The sequence below is a fragment of the Scyliorhinus canicula genome, chromosome 9 (genome assembly GCF_902713615.1).
Source record: "Scyliorhinus canicula chromosome 9, sScyCan1.1, whole genome shotgun sequence".
In the NCBI taxonomy this organism is placed as follows: Eukaryota; Metazoa; Chordata; class Chondrichthyes; order Carcharhiniformes; family Scyliorhinidae; genus Scyliorhinus; species Scyliorhinus canicula.
Window position 1 is genome coordinate 112,352,658 of NC_052154.1, and position 21,187 is coordinate 112,373,844.

The following is a 21,187-nucleotide window of genomic DNA, read 5'->3' on the forward strand; positions in this document are numbered from 1 at the left end:
ATACACAGGGGGTAATGGGTGCCTGGAACCCGCTGCCAGAGGAGGTGGTGGAAGCAGGTAGTGACGTTTGTAGCATCTTGACAAATACATGAATAGGATGGGAATGGAGGGATACGGACCCCGCAAGTGTAGAAGATTTTGGGTTAGATGGACAGCATGGTCAGCGCAGGCTTGGAGGGCCAAAGGGCCGGTCCCTGTGCTGTACTTTTCTTTGTTCTTTGTACGCACCCAAAAACAGCAATATGAGAATGACAGGATAGTCAGTTTTAGGGTGTTGGTTGAAGAATGGAGGACACCGGGTTTTCTTTGAAATAGTGGCAAGGAATCCAAGGGGCAAATGAGTCTTTGGTGTAACGTCTCATCCAAAAGATTGCACCTCCAACAGTGCAGTGCTCCTTCAGTACTGAACTCGTGCATTGGTCTAGATTTTGATGCTCAAGTCTCTATCGTGGGACGTAACCAACCACCTTCAGATTCAGAGATGAAAGTGCGATTAATTGTGCTACAGTAATATTTGTACAAGTCAGTTTTTATTTTGCAATAGTATTTGTAAGTTGCATTCACAGATTCATTTGAGTTTCATCCTTTATTTAGTAACCAATTGCCCAGATTATAAAAATACAATCAGTATTGTTTAATGCAGCAGTCATTATGAGCCAAGTTATTAGCCTGTATTTGATTTCAAGAATAAAGGCACGGAAGTTAGTGCGTTGGGTATTCAAAACTATATTTAGCAGAAGCCTAGGCATATGCAACAAGGATAAGTGCGAAAAGGCATTTAGTTGGAACATGGAGAAGAGCTCACAGGAGATCACCCAATATGAATTCTCAGTCAAACAAACGCATGGCCCAGATCAACCAGTCATCGTGTGACCAGATGAACTGTTTAAAGTACAGTATTAAAAAGAGCTCATCTCTAGGAACATGTAGCTTAAATCTGGGAGCAAGTAATGGACGGAATTTGAAAATGCAAATTGGGAAGTCTGGGAGGAAGAAAGAGGTAAAACTCAATGCGATTGGTTATAAATGCAGGCATTAAATCGGACAAGATTTGTGTTTAGTCTTTGAACAAAATATGCGAAAAGAAAATTCACGAGTTACAAGATTTGAAGGTTAGCGATCAGTTACACAATCATAGTTAACAACAAATGAAGCTTATTTGGGTCCACACAGTTGCAGTCATGGCACTTCACTTCAGGCTTAACCAGTCACAGGTTTGACCTCTCGGTGGAAGAGGCATGACGACTGTAGGTTCTGATCACTGCCTGTATCATAAAAAGGAAGACACCAAATGTTAGCTCCCATGACCAAGGTTTTCTTTAAATATACACAAGCTGCATGGAAAGACCCGACTCAAAACCATATAGTATACAATGATAGTCACGTGCAGGACTTGAACCATCATATATCTCTGAATTTTGAGGTAAGAATTTAAACACTTACCTTAGCTCGCAAAGCATAACATGCTCTTAGTAAGGGTACTAATCTCATTTACTTTCAAAGCTTCATTTCATTATCTTGAAATATTAGCAAATCAGAAAAATATTGGGAGTGGGATAATAGCAATGGCATTCCCCTGTGTTCTGTGCTGAAGCTATGTGTACTCTTATGAATCTTCTTCTGCCTCAATTTTGGTTGCGTTTCAACTTTCCCAAGGTTAACATTGAGAAAACCAAAACCATTCTATGTATTTCCACATCACAACTTTCTTACTCTCGACAATTATATTTCTTTCCCAGTAACTATCACTGTTCTAAATTCTTCAATCATCTTTTCAGAGGACGACTTGAATATAAGTGATACCAATTTGGTAAAGGCTGAATTTTGCCTGGAAGGCAGCATTTACTCCAGATAGTGCATGCTAAGTTGGCCACCCATAGGCAGATGTGAAGAGATTTAAATGAAGGATGGGTTTTTTGCAAAGTAATTGCCCAGTGACCAATTCAATAACAATGTCTGGTCATTCAAAAGACAACTAGAACCTTGCCGCTTCTTGGATGATATGCGTCAGTAAAGAGGGCCTTTATAAATAAAGTCAACATGGACATCAGAAAGTTGATTAGGAAAACCAGAGAAGGGTTGCATGGACAAAATAACATCTCCATTATCAAGAAAGATAGCAGGAGCAACTGAATCAAGAACAGAATTATATGTTCGGTTTATGCAAGAGATTCCCATCCCCCTCACCAACTCCCAGATGGGTGACTGTGTGGAACAAGTGAATGGAAGTTGAATTACTTATGTCAAGTGGTGGTCAATACTCTTACTGTGGAATAATGCAGATTATGAAGTGAACCAAAATATTACCAAACCTAGTGTTAACTTGGTCTGTTTCCTGAAAGATTATTATAGGTGATCAAATTGCACTACGGATCATAGGAGAGGTTCATTGCTACTCTCCCAGGGCCCATTATTTTTCCAGTAGATGAAGGGCCAATAGTGATTTATGCCAAAAGAACACAAAGCGACCAAACCCAGTATCATGAGATTATGACCTCTCCTTCTAGAATTCCCCAAAAGGAGGAAGCATCCGCTCCATGTCTACTTTATCCATACCTTTTATCATCTTGCATACCTCAATTTGATCTCTCTTCATTCTTCTAAACTTGAGAGAGTATAGGCCCAAGCTGCTCAATCTCTCTTCACAAGACAAACCCCTCATCTCTGGAATCAATCTCCTCTGAACTGCCTCCAATGCCACTCCATCTTTCCTCAAATAAGGGGCCCACAACTGTGCACAATACTCCAGGTGTAGTCTCAAATGTCTTGTACAATTGCAACAACATTTCCTTACCTTTATACTCTATTCCTTTAGCAATAAATGCCAACATTCCATTTGCTTTCTTCATTACCTGCTGTACCTGCATGCTAGTTTGTGAGACTCATGTACGAGGACACCCAGATCCCTCTGCACTGGAGCACCCCAAAGCCTCTCCCCATTTAGATACTAAGTTGCCGTTCCATTATTCCGACCAAAATGGATGAAATAGGTGAAAGCCAAGCTACAAGGAGACTAACAGTTTGCAAAGAGATATTGATAGGTTAAGTAAGTGGGTAAAAAGTTGTCAAATGAAGTTTAATGTGGGAAAATATTAAGTTAATTTTGGAAGGGAGAACAAAACAAAGTATTTAAATGGAAAAAAACTACAGAAAGCTGCAACAGAAAGGGATTTAGAGTACTTGTGCACAAAACAAGGACACAGGCAATCAGGAAACCCAATGGAATGTTGGCCCTTATTTCTAGGGGGTTGGACTATAAGAGTAGGGAGGTCTTGTTGCATCTTGTACTGTGACCAGTTTTGGTCCCTTATTTAAGAAAATATATAATTTCATTGGAGGCGGTTCATATGGTGCCCAGTATGGAGGGATTGTCATCGAGCAAAGATTAAACAGGTTGGGCCTCTACTCATTGGAATTTAGAAGAACGAGAGGTGATCTCATTGAAACAGACAGGATTCTTAAGGGGTTTGACAGGGTAATTAATGCTGAAGGGGTATTTCTCCTCACGGGAGAGTATAGAACCCATGGGAATAGTCTCAGAATAAAGAGGTGCCAATTCAAGACCAATGAGGAAGAATTTCTTCCCTTAAGAGGGTTGAGAGTCTTTGGAACAGAAGGATATAGGGACAGAGTTCTTGTGTATATTTAAGGCCGAGATAGATAGTTTCTTGATCGGTAAGGGAATCTAGGGTTACAGGGGAAGGTCAGGAAATTGGACGTGAAGAACGTCAGATCAGCCACGAACCTATTGAATTGTGGTGCAGACTCGAGGGGTCGAATGTCCTACTATTTATTATGGTCATACTATGGAGCATTTACTTTCTTCTCATCTCCATTTTTGACCATTACGATGATCTCTTCGCTATGCTGCCTTCCTCAAAATTTCGACCAACATCACATCATGTATAAAGTTTGACTCACCCATTGCCCTCAGCCTCACCAACTCACTCACTGCCCTCAGCCTCACCAACTCACCATCATCCAAATCACAAAATTCTTAATTCATTCTTAAAATCCCATGGCACATCCAATCCTATGTCTGCAATCTCTACCAACCCATATGTACATCCCGAAACACGCAGCTCCTCTGAACCTGGGGCAGGATTCTCCCCTACCCGGTGGGACGGGGGGGGGGGGGGGGGGGGGGGGGGGGGGGGGGGGGGGGGTCCCGGCGTAGCGCCAACCACTCCGGCGTCGGGCCTCCCCAAAAGGTGTGGAATTCTCCGCACCTTTAGGGGTCAAGCCCTCACATTGAGGGGCTAGGCCCGTGCCGGAGCGGTTGGCACCACACCGACTGGCGCCCAAACCAGCTCCAGTAGCCTTTGATGCCCGCCGCCCGGGCTGGCCGAAAGGCCTTCGCCGGTTCGCGCATGTGCCTGTGCGTCAGCTGCCGTTGACGTCACCACCAGCGCATGCGTGCTGGGGGATTCTCTTCCACCTCCGCCATGGTGGAGGCCATAGCGGCGGCGGAAGAAAAAGAGTGCCCCCACAGCACTGGCCCGCCCGCCAATCGGTGGGCCCCGATCGCGGGCCTGGCCTCCGTGGGGGCACCCCCCGGGGTCCGATCGGCCCGCGCCCCCCCAGGACCCGCTCGCGCCGCCGATCCTGCCGCCACCAGAGGTGGTTCAAACCACGGCGGCGGGAGAGGCCTCCCAGCGGCGGGACTTCGGCCCATCGCGGGCCGGAGAATTGCCGTAAGGGGCTCGCCGATCGGCGGGTGGTGTTTCCCGCCCCGCCAATTCCCGGGTGGGGGAGAATTTCTGCCACGGCGGGGGCGGGATTTACGGCGGCCCCGAGCGATTCTCTGACCCTGCGGGGGGGTCGAAGAATTTTGCCCCTGGTCTTTGTAAATCCCTCCCAATCCAACATTGGAGCAGAGGCAGGACACAAATTATCTCCCCAAACCTCTCCACCCATTTCTACTTATTTAAAAAAACAATAGTTAATAAGTTTTAAGCCATCACACTCATTTCCTGGCTCAATATCAATTTTACCACCCTCCACCCGAGACACATTTTACTTAAATATTATATAGCTACATGTGCTGGTCGATTATGTTAGTTTTCCTACACACACCTTCCCTCCAATGAAAAATATACTGCATTTTCTTTGGCATCCCCATTAATAAAATTCACTGCAGATTGCAGCACAAAGCAACACACAACAGGAAATCCCAGGTCCTATGCAGGGTTAGTAGATTTTGGCTTAGCGCATTGCTTTGGTTATGAGTACAATGGTCAACTGGTTTAGTATGAAATAGCGATTCAGGAGGTTTTAAAACTGAAATCCTCCCAGTTGGTAAACTGAAGTTAATAAATTCATTAGCCTGGTAAGATACCTGTGAAAGCTGCCAAAAAACATATATCTATCAACACATCTGATGCTTTCTTTCATTCCAACTAGTCAAGCCTACACATGACTTCAGTTCCCCAATGTATGGTTGATCCACAATTCCTTCAACTAAGCATGGGCTACAAACGTTGTCTTGATACATCATTCAAAATGATATCAGGAATTGGATATTCCACATGAAAATCAATGTTACAATATTGAAAATGGAATCAATACATAACATTACTGTTGTAGTTGAGGATATTTTCTTAAAAATCCTTTCCCAGTCAACTTGAATTAAGCTCTAATCCCATCACCATAATCAAATGACGTGCTTAATGAAAAGATCATTGAGGTGTAAGCACAAATAAATTCAAAGTGGAATAAAAAGATTAAAGTAGTCAAGTACCTTCTGAGGATGTTTGGAATTGTGCTTTTCCAGCAATGCTCGGACCTGAGCAGCATAGTCAGGATGAACTTTGTTTAACAGACATAGCTGGAAAAGCAATAATTAGAGAATAATTAGAGAGTTAGGAAACACTTATATCCTAGCATTAGCATTCCACAGAACACCAGCCCTCCATGTCTCAATTTTCCTTTGAAGCTCACTGTGGTACAAATCTTGCCCAACAAGGTCAGACCACATTCTAGCTCTGCAACCTCTGCCAACACAGTAACAGAAGATATAAAGTAATCTCTTTCTAGCAGGTCCATGGTGACACTTCATACAAAATTCTCTTTCTGTGAAAAAGAAACTGGTCCATAGTGAAGTACAGATATCAGAAAGACACTGTGCAGCAAAATTAGAAGGGACAAGATGCTGTCCAGCATGTTATGGGTAACAGATTTTAACTCCAATACTCTTTCTCTCCAGATTTATCAGGTCTAGTGTTTGGGACTGAAGAAACATTTGTGCATTGTATTCCTGTCCAACTGTTAAACTAGATGCAGGCAGGTTTAATATCATAAATAAAAAGATGCAATTTGTTGGTCAGGGCAGGAAGCTGGAAAACAAGCCATAGATAACATCCCCATTGTTCTGTCAAAGAGTTTTTCAAATTGTTTCCCCGAGATTCATTTGTGGAATCTTTCCTCTCAGCACTCAATCCAGGGAATCGGTCAGCTTTTAAAATGCGATTAACCTATGTAATTACAGTCTTTTGTTAGGATACCAGACGAGACCCCAACATTTGTTAAGATACTGGACAAGAACCCCAATTAATTTCCCTATTTGTAAAACTGCGAGTAAAGGATACTTCACCCCAGGAGTGATTACTCTGACCAATAGGTATCTTTTATGTTTAAACTTAAACACAGAATAACCACATTAACATCAAATAAATAGCTTTATAACAGTTAACAGTTCTTTTGTGGCAGATGTTAAAAGCAGTGATGGGGAAAATTATCTTGTACAAGGCAAACATGGTCAGGGAGGCCATGCAGGAGTGTCAGGAGCTGATGGACGAGATTCTGGGTGTAGATAGGGAGTATACGAACGACCCAAAGCCAGAGCGTTGGGCACGAAATAAGCAGCTGCAGTTTGACCTGTTGTCTACGGACCAGGTGGTGCATCAGCTGCGACATTTAAAGGGGGTGGCGTACAAGTATGGAAAGAAGGCTAGCTGCCTTTAAAGCAAAAAAGAGATTTTGTAGGTGCGAGAGTTGGGGAGTGGGTTAGTTTTGGCCCAGAAAAGGTCAATGGGGTGTTTTGGTCCTTCAATGGGGGGCATTAGAAGTCAGAGCCACTTGAGGACGAGCAGGGGATGGTAGAGTTCTTAGAGGAATTGGCGTCCCCCCATGTGGGTGAGGAATTGCAGGTGCTGTTGGGGTTGGCAGAGGTTTGCACAGCCTTGGGAAAGATGCAGATGGGGAAGACGCTGGGGCCAGGTAGAATTTTATAAGAAGTTCGTGGATCAGCTGGCTCAATTGGTTCCGGGGATGTTTAATGATTCATTGGCACGGGGTTCCATCCCGGAAATATTGAGGCAAGCATCCACCTCCATCCTTCTGATGAAGGATAAGGATCCCACAGAGTGTCGGTCCTACCGACTGATTTCTCTGCTCATGCAAAATGTTTGGCAAAGGTCTTAGTGTTGAGATTGGAGCCCCATCTCCCGGAGGTTATGAGGGGAGATCAGACAGGCTTTGTGAATGGCTGAAAGCTGTCGTCCAACATGAGGGGCACGGCTGCCATTCTGTTAGTTTTCACTATCTGGGGGTTGAAGTGGCTCAGGATTGGACACAGCTTCGCAAATTGATTTACACTAGCCTGGCGAGTAGGGTTGGCGGGGGGGATCTACAGAGATCGGACAGCCTTCCATTGTCGCTGGCGGGTCGGGTTCAAGCTATTAAGATAAATATCTTGCTGCGATTCGTGTTTTTGTTTCCATGCCTCCCAGTTTTTCTACCCAAGGCATTTCTTCGGAGTTGGAGCAGCTCATAATGGGTTTAAAATGGGCTAGAGAATTCCTCTCTGAATTGGAGGGGGTCCCACAGAGGGAGAGGCACGTGAGAGAGGGGGGGGGGTTGACACTGCTGAATTTAATGCTTTATTATTGGGCAGTCAATGTGGAGAAGGTGCTGGGAACCAGGAAGTTACTTGATGGTAACTCCATCAGCATTTAAAGTTGAGGGTAGTATCAAGGTGGCCCCAACTGTAGGAACCACTTGTTTGAACTGGCAAAATTGGATGCCACATTTGTGGGGTGGAAAGGTAAAGGGCGAGGGACTCGTTTCTGGAAGGATGGTTTACCAGTTGGGGAGAGTCGAGTAGAAGCCGAGACCTGGGGGGCAGAAATGGTCAGGTACTTTCAGGTGCAGGAAATTTATTTGATGGGCATTTTCAACCTTCCTGATGGCACCGTCGTCTACTTTGCTGGAAAGGATACTTTTCTGGGTGAGGCTGGAGGAGGGCAGCCTGTCAGTGAAGCATGGACAGATCATTGGAGGGGAGGTGGGGGGGGGGGGCAGGTTCCAGTGGAAGAGGTGAAGGCCAGATGAGAGGAAGAGTTGAGTCTTATTTTGGAGGAACAGGAGTGGAGTGAGTACCTCCGCAGGGTGAATGCTTCTCAATCCTGTACAAGGTTGAGTTAGATTCAGCTCAAGGTAGTGTTCAGGCCACCTCACCAAGGCCAGAATGAGTAAATCGGAGGGGGTTGAGGATAGGTGGGAGTGGTTCTCGAGCGGGTGGTTCTCGAGGGAGGCCACCAAGCGACACCCACATGTTCTGGTCCCGTCCCAAATTGATGTTTTTTTGGGGTCTTTTTCAGCACCAGATCGGCAATCCTGAATGTTATTTTAGGGCCCTGTCCATTAGTAGCTATATTTGGAGTGTCATAGAATGTACAGTGCAGGAGGCCATTCGGCCCATCAAGTCTGCACCGGCCCTTGGGAACAGCACCCCACTTAATCCCACGCCTCCACACTAGTAACCCCACCTAACCTTTTGGGCATTAAGGAGCAATTTATCATGGCCAATCCACCTAACCCGCACATCTTTGGACTGTGGGAGGAAACCAGAGCACCTGGAGAAAACCCACGTGCACACGGGGAGTACGTGCAGACTCCGCACAGACAGTGACTCAAGCCAATAATTGAACCTGGGACCCTGGAGCTATGAAGCAATTGTGCAAAACACTATGCGACGGTGCTGCCCAATTTTGAACCAATTCACGAGATTAAAGAGACCCATTAGTTGAATTTCTTGGATTAGCTTTCATTGTTCATCTAGAACATTCTGCAAAGGGCTTTGTACGAGTCATCCAATCCTTCCTGATTAACATGTGCCTTGGATGATAGTTTGCCTAATGATTGAGTGACACCTTTTTTCCAATGTGTGCTACAGCTATATTAAAACTGTGACTAGTATATCACAAGTGTAGAATATTTAGATCTACAAACAAGAAGGGCAGCAAGCGCCACAATTCATACACAAAAGCGCACGGATGACTACCTGTGATGATTGACATGTCTGGCATTCGCCTCGCTGCTGGCCAGGCGGCAGCGGATTCTGCTGAGTTGGAGGCAGGCCACACCACTGAGTGTCACAGCGTGGCTAGGCGATATGGAGTTTTTGTACCCTGAGAGGATTAAGTTCTCTGTGTGTGTGTGTGGGGTCCGGGGGGGATGCGATCAACGTGTTCTATTGTAGATTGTGGCTGTTCATATTGCACTTTAAGGATCTAGCCACTGTTAGCCGCTTGGGTGGTTCATTTTTTTTTTAGCGGGGGAGTTGCTATAGTCGTTAGTAGGAGCTTCTTTTTCGATAGTTGGCACATGTTTTACTGTTGTTGTGATTTGTACAAAAATGGTAAATGTTCAAAAAAAATATTTTAAAAAAAGAATAAGGTAAGATGAGAAAGTGTCAATGTAAAGCCAGTGATAACATCGTAGGCCTATATGTGCTCCCACATGTGTATGTTGCAATAACGGAAGAGTTTGTATTGAATATTTAAGCCCCATTTGCCTTGTTGAAACATAAAAAAGAGCACAGAATTTTGATCTAGTTTAAGTATCAATGTGTGTGGCTACCTAAATGGAGCTCTGAAACATAGAGAAATTTGATTAAGTATTATTCTTTTCTCTAATAACTGACAAGAACTATGCATCTTCCCTGCTGATTTCATCTGTGGGAAGTGCACCCATCTCCAGCTCCTCAGAAACCGTGTTCTGGAGCTGGAGTTGGATGAACTTCAGATCATTCGGGAGGCAGAGGTGGTCATAGATAGAAGCTTCAGAGATGCAGTTACTCCGAAGAATGAAGATAGATGGGTGACAGTGAGAGGGGCTGGGAGGAAACAGTCAGTACAGGGATCCCCTGTGGTCGTTTCCCTTAGTAACAAGTATACCGCTTTGGATACTGGTGAGAGGGGGGGGGGGGGGGGGGACTTACCAGGGGTAACCCATGGGGTACAGGTCTCGGGCACAGAGTCTGTCCCTGTTGCTCAGAAGGGAAGGAGGGAGAGGAGTAGAGCATTAGTCATTGGAGACTCCATAGTTAGGGGGAGAGATAGGAGATTCTGTGGGAACGAGAGAGACTCGCGGTTGGTAAACTTAGAGCTAGAACAAACAGTTATTATCTCTGGGTTGTTACCCGTGCCACGTGCTAGTGAGATGAGGAATAGGGAGAGAGAGCAGTTGAACACGTGGCTACAGGGATGGTGCAGGAGAGAGGGTTTCAGATACCTGGATAATTGGGGCTCATTCTGGGGTAGGTGGGACCTCTACAAACGGGATGGTCTACACCTGGACAGAGGGGTACCAAGATCCTGGAGGGGAAATTTGCTAATGCTCTTCGGAAGGGTTTAAACTAATTCAGCAGGGGGTTGGGAACCTGAATTGTAGTTCCAGTATACAGGAGGTTGAGAGTAGTGAGGTCATGAGTAAGGTTTCAAAGCTGAAGGAGTGTACCGGCAGGCAGGAAGGTGGTTTAAAGTGTGTCTACTTCAACGCCAGGAGAATCCTGAATAAGGTGGGTGAACTTGCAGCATGGGTTGGTACCTGGGACTTCGATGTTGTGGCCATTTCGGAGACATGGCTAGAGCAGGGACAGGAATGGTTGTTGCAGGTTCTTGGGTTTAGATATTTCAGTAAGCTCAGGGAAGGTGGTAAAAGAGGGTGAGGGGTGGCATTGTCAGTCAAGAACAGCTTTAAGGTGGCAAAAAGGACGTTTGATGAGGACTCGTCTACTGAGGTAGTATGGGCTGGGCTGAGGTTAGAAACAGAAAAGGAAAGGTCACCCTGTTGGGAGTTTTCTATAGGCCTCCGAAAAGTTCCAGAGATGTAGAGGAAAGGATTGCAAAGATGATTCTGGATAGGAACGAAAGTAACAGGGTAGTTGTTATGGGGGAACTTTAACTTTCCAAATATTGACTGGAAACGCTATAGTTCGAGTACTTTAGATGGGTCCGTTTTTGTCCAATGTGTGCAGGAGGGTTTCCTGACACAGTATGTAGATAGGCCAACAAGAGGCGAGGCCACATTGGATTTAGTACTGGGTAATGAACCAGGACAGGTGTTAGATTTCGAGGTAGGTGAGCACTCTGGTGATAGTGACCACAATTCAGTTACGTTTATTTTAGCGATGGAAAGGGATAGGTTTATACTGCAGAGCAAAAGTTACAGCCGGGGGAAAGGCAATTATGATGCGATGACGCTAGACTTAGGATGCAAAGGATGGGGAAGGAAACTGCAGGGGATGGGCACAATTGAAATGTGGAGCTCGTTCAAGGAACAGCTACTGCGTGTCCTTGATAAGTATGTACCTGTCAGGCAGGGAGGAAGTGGTCGAGCGAGGGAACCGTGGTTTACTAGTAGTTGAATCGCTTGTCAAGAGGAAGAAGGAGGTTTATGTAAAGATGAGACATGAAGGTTCAGTTAGGGCGCTCGAGAGTTACAAGTTAGCTAGGAAGGACCTAAAGAGAGAGCCAAGAAGAGCCAGGATGGGACTTGAGAAGTCTTTGGCAGGTAGGATCAAGGATAACCCGAAAGCTTTCTATAGGAATGTCAGGAATAAAGGAATGACTAGGGTAAGAGTAGGGCCAGTCAAGGACAGTAGTGGGAAGTTGTGTGTGGAGTCCGAGGAGATAGGAGAAGTGCTAAATGAATATTTTTTGTCAGTATTCACGCAGGAAAAATACAATGTTGTCGAGGAGAATACTGAGATACAGGCTACTAGACTAGAAGGGCTTGAGGTTCATAAGAAGGAGGTGTTAGCAATTCTGGAAAGAGTGAAAATAGATAAGTCCCCTGGGCCGGATGGGATTTATCCTAGGATTCTCTGGGAAGCTAGGGAGGAGATTGCTGAGCATTTGGCTTTGATCTTTATGTCGCCATTGTCTACAGGAATAGTGCCAGAATACTGGAGGATAGCAAATGTTGTCCCCTTGTTCAAGAAGGGGAGTAGAGACAACCCCGGTAACTATAGACTAGTGAGCCTTACTTCTGTTGTGGGTAAAGTCTTGGAAAGGTTTATAAGACCCGTAACCAGCCTCCCGGACAGGAGCCGGAATGTGGTGACTAGGGGCTTTTCATAGTAACTTCATTTGAAGCCTACACGTGACAATAAGCGATTTTCATTTCATTTAATTAGAGATAGGATTTATCTCGAAAGGAATAATTTGATTAGGATAGTCAACACGGTTTTGTGAAGGGTAGGTCGTGCCTCACAAACCTTATTGAGTTCTTTGAGAAGGTGACCAAACAGGTAGATGAGGATAAAGCAGTTGGTGTGGTGTATATGGATTTCAGTAAAGCGTTTGATAAGGTTCCCCATGGTAGGCTATTGCAGAAAATAGGGAGGCATGGGATTCAAGGTGATTTAGCAGTTTGGATCAGAAATTGGCTCGCTGTAAGACAGAGGGTGGTGGTTGATGGAAAATGTTCAGCCTGGAGTTCAGTTACTAGTGGTGTACCGCAAGGATCTGTTTTGGGGCTGCTGCTGTTTGTCATTTTTATAAATGACCTGGAGATGACATAGAAGGATGGGTGAGTAAATTTACAGATGACACTAAAGTTGGTGGAGTTGTGGACAGTGCGGAAGGATGTTGCAGGTTACAGAGGGACATAGATAAGCTGCAGAGCTGGGCTGAGACGTGGTAACTGGAATTTAATACAAAAAAGTGCGAGGTGATTCATTTTGGAAAGAGTAACAGGAAGACAGAGTACTGGGCTAATGGTAAGATTCTTGGTAGTGTGGATGAGCAGAGAGGTCTCGGTGGCCATGTACATAGATCCCTGAAAGTTGCCACCCAGGTTGATAAGGATGTTAAGAAGGCGTTGGGTGTGTTAGCTTTTATTGGTAGAGAGATTGAATTTCGGAGCCATGAGGTCATGTTGCAGCTGTACAAAACTCTGGTGTGGCCGCATTTGGAGTATTGCGTGCAGCTCTGGTCGCCGCAATATAGGATGTGGAAGCATAGGAAACGGCGCAGAGGAGATTTACCAGGATGTTGCCTGGTATGGAGGGAAGATCTTATGAGGAAAGGCTGAGGGACTCAAGGCTGTTTTCATTAGCGAGAAGAAGGTTAAGAGGTGACTTAATTGAGGCATACAAGATGATCAGAGGATTAGATAGGGTGGACAGTGAGAGCCTTTTTCCTCAGATCGTGATGGCTGGCATAGCTTTAAATTGAGGGGAGATAGATATAGGACAGATGTCAGAGGTAGGTTCTTTACTCAGAGTAGTAAGGGCATTGAATAACCTGCTTGCAACAGTAGTGGACTCGCCAACATTAAAGGGCATTTAAATGGTCATTGGATAAACATATGGATGATAAGGGAATAGTGTAGATGGGCTTTAGAGTGGTTTCACAGATCGGCGCAACATCGAGGGCTGAAGGGCCTGTACTGCGCTGTAATGTTTTATGTTCTATGTACACATGGTGTACAACTCACCATTCTGTTCTGAATGAAAAGTTGAGCATCCTTGAGATGACCTGCTAAATTCTCACATAGCCTTCGACGCTCATCTGCATTCAGTACTTGCAGATAAAATGCAGTGACCTAGTGCAAACAAAAAAAAACATGAGTTTTTAAAATCATTGCAAATGGCATTTCATAGACTCATAAAATACCTACATTGCAGAAGGAGGCCATTTGCCCCACCGAGTCTGTAGGAAAACATTTCTGGGGGAAAAGAAAAATCAGACAAATACCAAGAAAAGGAAGGCATTTCATAGAATCACAGAATACCTCCAGTGCAGAAGGAGGCCATTCGGCCCATTAAGTCTGGAGGAAAATATTTCGAGGGGGAGGGGAAGAAAATCACACAAATACCTTGGAAGAGGAGAGACAAAATAATCAGGACTTCTAATTTTGCAGTGGTCTAATGGGTGAGTGATAGTATTGTCAAAGAGCTGGCTCGGGTAAGGTGGGCTGAATGGTTGTATGATTCCAATGCATGGCACAGTGTGGCATCAACTGGAAAGACAACAGTTTTGAACTTTGGTCTATACCCAAATTGTGACTGGGTGGCAATGGGAAATATGTTCAATCTCAGCAATACTGGGAAAAGTGGAAAATTCCTCTTTCTAGGAGAAGACAAGAAGTTGAGAGAATGTGAATGTAAAGCTGGTAATAATGTGGTGAATGTTTTCATGTGCTCATACATGTGTATATTTCACTAAAGGGAAGATTTTGCACTAAACCTTGAAGCCATTTCTCCAAAAGGCACAGGATTTTGATAAAGTTAACATTTCATGCGACCAGAGCTAACATTTAACTGGTAATCCATGTGCGTTGATATTGACATCTGGATCAGTCATGGCTGCAACTGCCTGGTTAACATCTTTACCGAGATGCCCTTGGATTGTTGAAAATCACAGATGTGCACTTTTGACTGTTGGTAATTTTCTGGTAGATACCTGTGCGCCTGTAGACAAAGTGTTAAAATAGCAAACAGAACTTTTGGCCAAACTGCCAACATCAGGCACTCCCAGGTTGGGTGGAGCAGTCAAGTGCACACTGTAGCTCTTTTGACACTCTTACTGCAATGTGTTACTTCCGTTTTATTGCCCTACTAAGGGGCATAACTACAAGGTTCAGGATGGGAGATATAAGAGGGATGTCCGAGGTAGGTTCTTTACTCAGGAGAGTGGTTAGGGTGTGGAATGGACTGCCTGCTGCGATAGTGGAGTCGGACACTTTAGGAACTTTCAAGCGGTTATTGGAAAGGCACATGGAGCACACCAGAATGACGGAGTGGGATAGCTTGATCTTGGTTTCGGACAATGCTCAGCACAACATAGAGGGCTGAAGGGCCTGTTCTATGTACTATGTACTAGGAAATTCTTATCAAGCGGTGCACGGTGGCAAAGAGGCAACACTGTGGCATAGTGGTTAGCATTGCTGACAGTTCCAGGGACCCGGGTTTAACTCCGGCCTCGGGTGACCGTTTGTGTGGAGTTTCCATTTTCTCCTGGTGTCTGCGTGGGTTTCTTCCGGGTGCTCCGGTTTCCTCCCACAATCCAAAGATGTGCAGGTTAGGTGGATTGGCCATTCTAAATTGCCCCTTAGTGTCAAAAAGGTTAGGTGAGGTTACTGAGTTACAGGGATAGGATGGAGGCGTGGGCTCAAGTAGGATGCTCTTTCCAGGGGCCGGTGCAGACTCAATGGACCGAATGGCCTCCTTCTGCACTGTAAATTCTATGATTCTATGAAGAGTCAGAAACCTGACTGTATGCTAATTATCTGCAATATGTATACACAGCTACAAAATATTGTGTTGAAACTACTTAAAAAATAACCTTTTGTCCCATTAGCCTGGCTTGGATCAAACCCAAGTCCCAAAAGGCAAACAGGTAGCAAGCTAACCCACGGTGCAGCCCACTCCTATGTGATTGCACCACCTCGCTTGGTTATAATGGTCTTGTGGGAAGCCTATACTATTATACCAATGTATTGGTGAACATACGGACTGTTTAGCACACGGCTAAATCGCTGGCTTTGAAAGCAGAGAAGGCAGGCCAGCAGCACGGTTCAATTCCCGTACCAGCCTCCCCGAACAGGCGCCGGACTGTGGTGACTAGGGGCTTTTCACAGTAACTTCATTTGAAGCCTACTTGTGACAATAAGCGATTTTCATTTTTGTACTAACCATTCACCACTGTATTACACTGTATCACGCTGTTGCCCATGTGGGCTCCACCTATGGACCATTGTACTGTACTGCACAGAATGCATCATGTTGGTGCCCTTGTGGGCTCCGCCCCCTTGAGGGGAAGCATAAAGAGCAGCTGCCCTGTAGGCGGCTCTCTAGCAGAGCAGTCGCAGGCAGGCACTGTTCTCGTCGATTAAAGCCACTGTTCACTTCAACTCTCTGTCTTGCGTGAATTGATGGTCGCATAATTTAATCGACTACAACATCGCTATGGAAGCAGCCCTCAAACCTGACCGACACTCGACCCACAGGCCGCGGAAGCCAAAGGGATTTTTTTCACACTGGCTCCGATGTTTCGAGGCCTACCTCGCTGCCTCCTCCCCGCCCACCGTCACCGATGAACAGAAGCTGAGCCTCCTCCACGCCCGGGTGAGTCATCGAATCTCTGTACAACTTGAGGAAGCCCCCACATACGCAGACGCCCTCACGATGCTGAAGCGCCTATACGTGAGGATGGTGAACAAAGTTTACGCATGACATCTCCTCACCACTCGCCACCAACACCCCGGGGAAATCGCTGGAAGAGTACCTACGCGACCTCAAAAGTCCTCGAGCGAAGCTGCAACTACCAGGCCGTCACGGCCTCTCAACATATGGACCTCACAGTCCGGGACGCCTACGTGGCTGGAGTTAGGTCCAACTTCGTTAGACAGCGCCTGCTCGAGAAAGGCACCCTCGACCTAGAAGAGACGGTAAAACTAGCCACCTCCCTAGTAGTAGCGTTCCAAAGCCTCAATGCGTTCCCGTCCGATCACGTGACCCCCTCGTCGACCCCCGACCAGAGAGTACCCCAGGCCTGTACCGCGCGGCTGCCCACTCAACCTGGGTGGCTACCCTGCTATTTCTGCGGCCAGCAGCAGCACCCCAGGCAGTGCTGCCCAGCTCGGAACGCGAACTGCAGCGACTGCGGCAAAAAGGGACACTTCGCCAAAGTTTGCCTGGCCAGGTCCAAATCGCAGGCCGACTCTCGGACGCACAGGCCCGCAGAGTGGCTGCGTGCCTGCCGGCTTCGCCCCCTCCGGATGGGTCATCTGCCTCGTTGTCCGTGGAGGCAGCCATCTTCAACTCCGCACAACACGTGCGACTCATGGGGGCCGCCATCTGCAACACCGCCCGACGCGTGCGACCAACGGGGGACAGCCATCTTGGGACCACCCCATCACCTCCGACCACGCCGGCTACCCACAACTCGGCGCGGTCACCCTCGACCAGACATGACCAAAACACCTCCGGAACTCCATGATGACCGTCCGGGTCAATGGACATAACGCCTTGCCTGTTTGACTCCGAGAGCACGGAGAGCTTCATTCACCCAGACACGGTAAGGCGCTGTTCGGTCCAAATCCTTCCTGCACTTTAAATCATCTCCCTCGCTTCCGGATCGCATTCAGTGCAGATCCAGGGGTACACTGTCGCGAACCTCGCGATACAGGGCGCCGAGTACTCCAATTTTAAACTTTATGTACTCCCCGACCTCTGCGCTCCTCTCCTGTTGGGACTGGACTTCCAGTGCAACCTCGGGAGCCTAACCCTGAAGTTCGGCGGGCCCCGACCCCCACTCACCAGATGTAGCCTCGCGACCCTGAAGGTCGACCCTCCCCCGCTCTTCGCAAATCTCACCGCTGACTGTAAACCAATCGCCACCAGAAGCAGGCGGTACAGTATCCAGGACAGGACTTTATCACATCCGAGGTCCAGCGACTCTTGCGGGAAGGGATCGAGTCCAGTAATAGCCCTTGGAGAGCTCAGGTGGTGGTCGTCAGGATCGGGAAAAAGAACCGAATGGTTGTAGACTACAGCCAAACCATAAACTGGTACACGCACCTCGATGCGTACCCCCTCCCCCGGATAGCGAACATGGTTAATCAGATCGCACAGTACCAAGTCTTCTCCACGGTGGATCTGAAGTCCGCATACCACCAGCTCCCAATCCGCCCGGAGGACCGCCACTACACGGCCTTTGAGGCAGACGGCCGCCTCTTCCATTTCTTCCGGGTCCCCTTCGGCGTCACAAACGGGGTCTCGGTCTTCCAAAGAACGATAACCGATTGGTGGACCAGTACGGGCTGTGGGCCACATTTCCGTACTTGGACAACGTTACCATCTGCGGCCACGTCACCACCTGTGGCCACGATCAGCAGGACCACGACACCAACCTCCAAAAATTTATCCGAACCGCCCAAGCCCTCAACCTCACTCATAACAAGGAGAAATGCGTTTCCCGCACAACCAGACTAGCCATCCTTGGCTACGTCGCGGAAAACGGAGTTCCCGACCGTATGCGCCCCATCCTGCAACTCCCCCTTCCACACTGCCCCAAGGCCCTGAAAAGGTGCCTCCGGTTTTTTTTGCCTATTATGCCCAGTGGGTCCCCAACTATGCGGACAAAGCCCGCCCACTGATCAAAGCCACCATCTTCCCTCTCGTGGCTGAGGCCCGCCAGACCTTCAGCTGCATCAAGGCAGATATTGCCAAAGCCGCGATGCACGCGGTGGATGAATCCGTCCCCTTCCAGGTGGAGAGCGACACGTCAGAGGTCGCCCTTGCTGCCACCCTCAATCAGGTGGACAGGCCAGTAGCATTTTTCTTCCGTACCCTCAACACCTCCGAAATTCGACACTCCTCAGTCGAAAAAGAAGCCCAAGCCATCATGGAAGCTGTGCAGCACTGGAGGCACTATCTCGCTGGTAGGAGGTTCACCCTCGTCACCGACCTTGGTAGCCTTCATGTTTGATAATACGCAGCGGGGCAAGATCAAGAACGATAAGATCTTGAGGTGAAGGATCGAACTCTCCACCTATAATTACGATATAGTGTATCGTCCTGGGATGCTCAACGAACCCCCAGATGCCCTGTCCCGCGGCACATGCACCAGCACGCAAGATGACTGACTCCGGGCCATCCACGATGACCTCTGCCACCCAGCTTATCCACTACATCAAGGCCCGCAACCTGCCCTACTCCACCGAGAAGATAGGGCCATGACCAGGGACTGCCAAATCTGCGCGGAGTGTAAGCAGCACTTCTATCGACCGGATAAGGCCCACCTGGTGAAGGCATCCCGGCCCTTTGAGCGCCTCAGTATCGACTTCAAAAGGGCCCCTACCCCCGCTACCAACTGCAACACGCATTTCCTCAACGTCGTTGACGAGTTCTCCAGCTTCCCCTTTGCAATCCACTGCCCCGACATGACCCCGGCCACCATCATTATGGCCCTACATAGTATCTTTACCTTGTTCGGTTCCCCCACTTACGTCCACAGTGACTGGGGCTCCTCGTTTATGAGCGAAAAACTGCGTCAGTACCTGCTCGGTAAGGGCATCGCCTCGAGCAGGACTACCAGTTACAACCCCCGGGTAAACGGACAGGTGGAGAGGGAAAACGAGACTGTATGGAAGGCCGTCCTCCTGGCCCTCCGGTCTAGGAATCTCCCAGTTTCCCACTGGCAGGAGGTCCTCCCCGATGCGCTCCATTCCATTAGGTCCCTCCTTTACACAGCCACGAAAAAGACCCCTCATGACTGTGTATTTGTTTTCAGTAGGAAATCCACCTCTGGGGTCTCGCTTCCGTCCTGGCTGTGGACACCGGGGCCCCTCCTTCTCCGCAAACACGCAAAGTCCGACCCCCTGGTCGGGAGGGCCCAGCTCCTTCACACTAACCCCCAGTACGCATACGTAGAACACCCCGACGGCCGACAGGATACGGTTTCCCTCCGGGACCTGGCACCCGCAGGTTCCCCTAGCACCGCCCCAAACTACCCCCCCCCCCCAAACCTACACCGACCAGCGCCCCTGCCCCTACATGGCCTCCACACCCCCTCTTATACTCCCTCCCCCCTTTGCCGACCAACAGGAATGAAGCTCCTGAAGACACGCTCCCGGAGTCCATGCCTGCGCCCGCACCGACGAGTTCACCACCCATGCCTGCACCAACGAGTTCAACACCAGGGCCCGCTGCGATACCAGAGCTCCGGCGATCACAGCGCACGATCAGGGAGCCAGACAGACTGAACCTGTGAGCCCTTCACCCCCGCCGGACTTCAATTATTTTTAAACAGGGAATGAATGTGGTGAACGTATTGTACTAACCATTCACCACTGTATCACATTGTATCACACTGTTGCCCATGTGGGCTCCACCTATGGACCATTGTACTGTACGACAGGGAATGTATCATGTCGGTGCCCTTGTGGGCTCCGCCCCTGGCTCCGCCCCCTCGAGGGGAGGTATGAAGAGCAGCTGCCCTGTAGGCGGCTCTCTAGCAGAGCAGTCGCAGGCAGGCACTGTTCTAGTCGATTAATACACTTCACTTCAACTCTGTCTTGCGTGAATTGATGGTCGCATCACAATGTACTGTAGGACTCTGGTTCTACCTGGTGAGCACCAACCATGACTAACCTGAGCAATGTATAAATGAAACACAGTTATAGCCCTGCCATTAAATGCCAATTGTGTTTATTCCGTACTTCAGGTTTATCAGACAGCCCCTCCCTCCTCTTGTGGAGGCTGTGTACCAGGCAGTTTTGAACAACTGGGACAAAAATTAACTTTTCCAAGTCATTATCAAGAAAAACAACTGTCTGGACACCTTTCCATTGTGAGGTTATGGTGTGTTGCTTTGCAATGTACAAAAGTAGCATGAAGCAATTACACATGACCCATCGCGGAACAAAGAACGGTACAGCACAGGAACAGGCCCTTCGGCGGTCCAAACCTGCACCGACCATGCTGCCCGTCTAACCCAAAACTCTTCTACACTTCCGGGGTCCGTATTCCCATCCTATTCATTTATTTGTCAAGACACCCCTTAAACGTCACTATCGGACCTGCTTCCACCACCTCTTCCGGCAGAGAGATCCAGGCACCCACAACACAAAAAAAAACTTGCCTCGCACAACTCCTCTAAACTTCGCCCTTGGCACATTAAACCCATGACCTTGGTAGTTGACTTTTCCACCCTCAGAAAAAAAAAAGTGTCTGACTATACACTCTACCATGATAGTCAGTTTTGTAAAGCTCTATCTGATCACCCCTCAACCTCCTTCGTTCATGCCAGTGAGAAACTGAGCTATTTTTTAAATAAATTGAGTACCCAATTATTTTTTCCAAATAAAGGGGGAATTTAGTGTGGCCAATTCACCTACCCTGCACATCTTTGGGTTGTGGGGGTGAGACCCACGCAAACACGGGGAGAATGTG

The 21,187-nt window shown here is 47.6% G+C and overlaps 1 protein-coding gene across 1 annotated transcript in view; it reads right to left on the minus strand.

Moving 5' to 3' along the window:
* Window positions 1-511: 511 nt before the first annotated feature.
* cat (catalase) overlaps window positions 512-21,187 on the minus strand; it is a 77,798-nt gene continuing 57,122 nt past the window's right edge. The window contains exons 11-13 of the mRNA XM_038807412.1: window positions 13,726-13,833; window positions 5,741-5,827; window positions 512-1,265 (exon numbers count right to left, since the gene is read on the minus strand). Of these exons, the coding sequence (XP_038663340.1) occupies window positions 1,209-1,265; window positions 5,741-5,827; window positions 13,726-13,833 (252 nt within the window). The 3' untranslated portion in view covers window positions 512-1,208. The remainder of the gene's footprint in view (window positions 1,266-5,740; window positions 5,828-13,725; window positions 13,834-21,187) is intronic.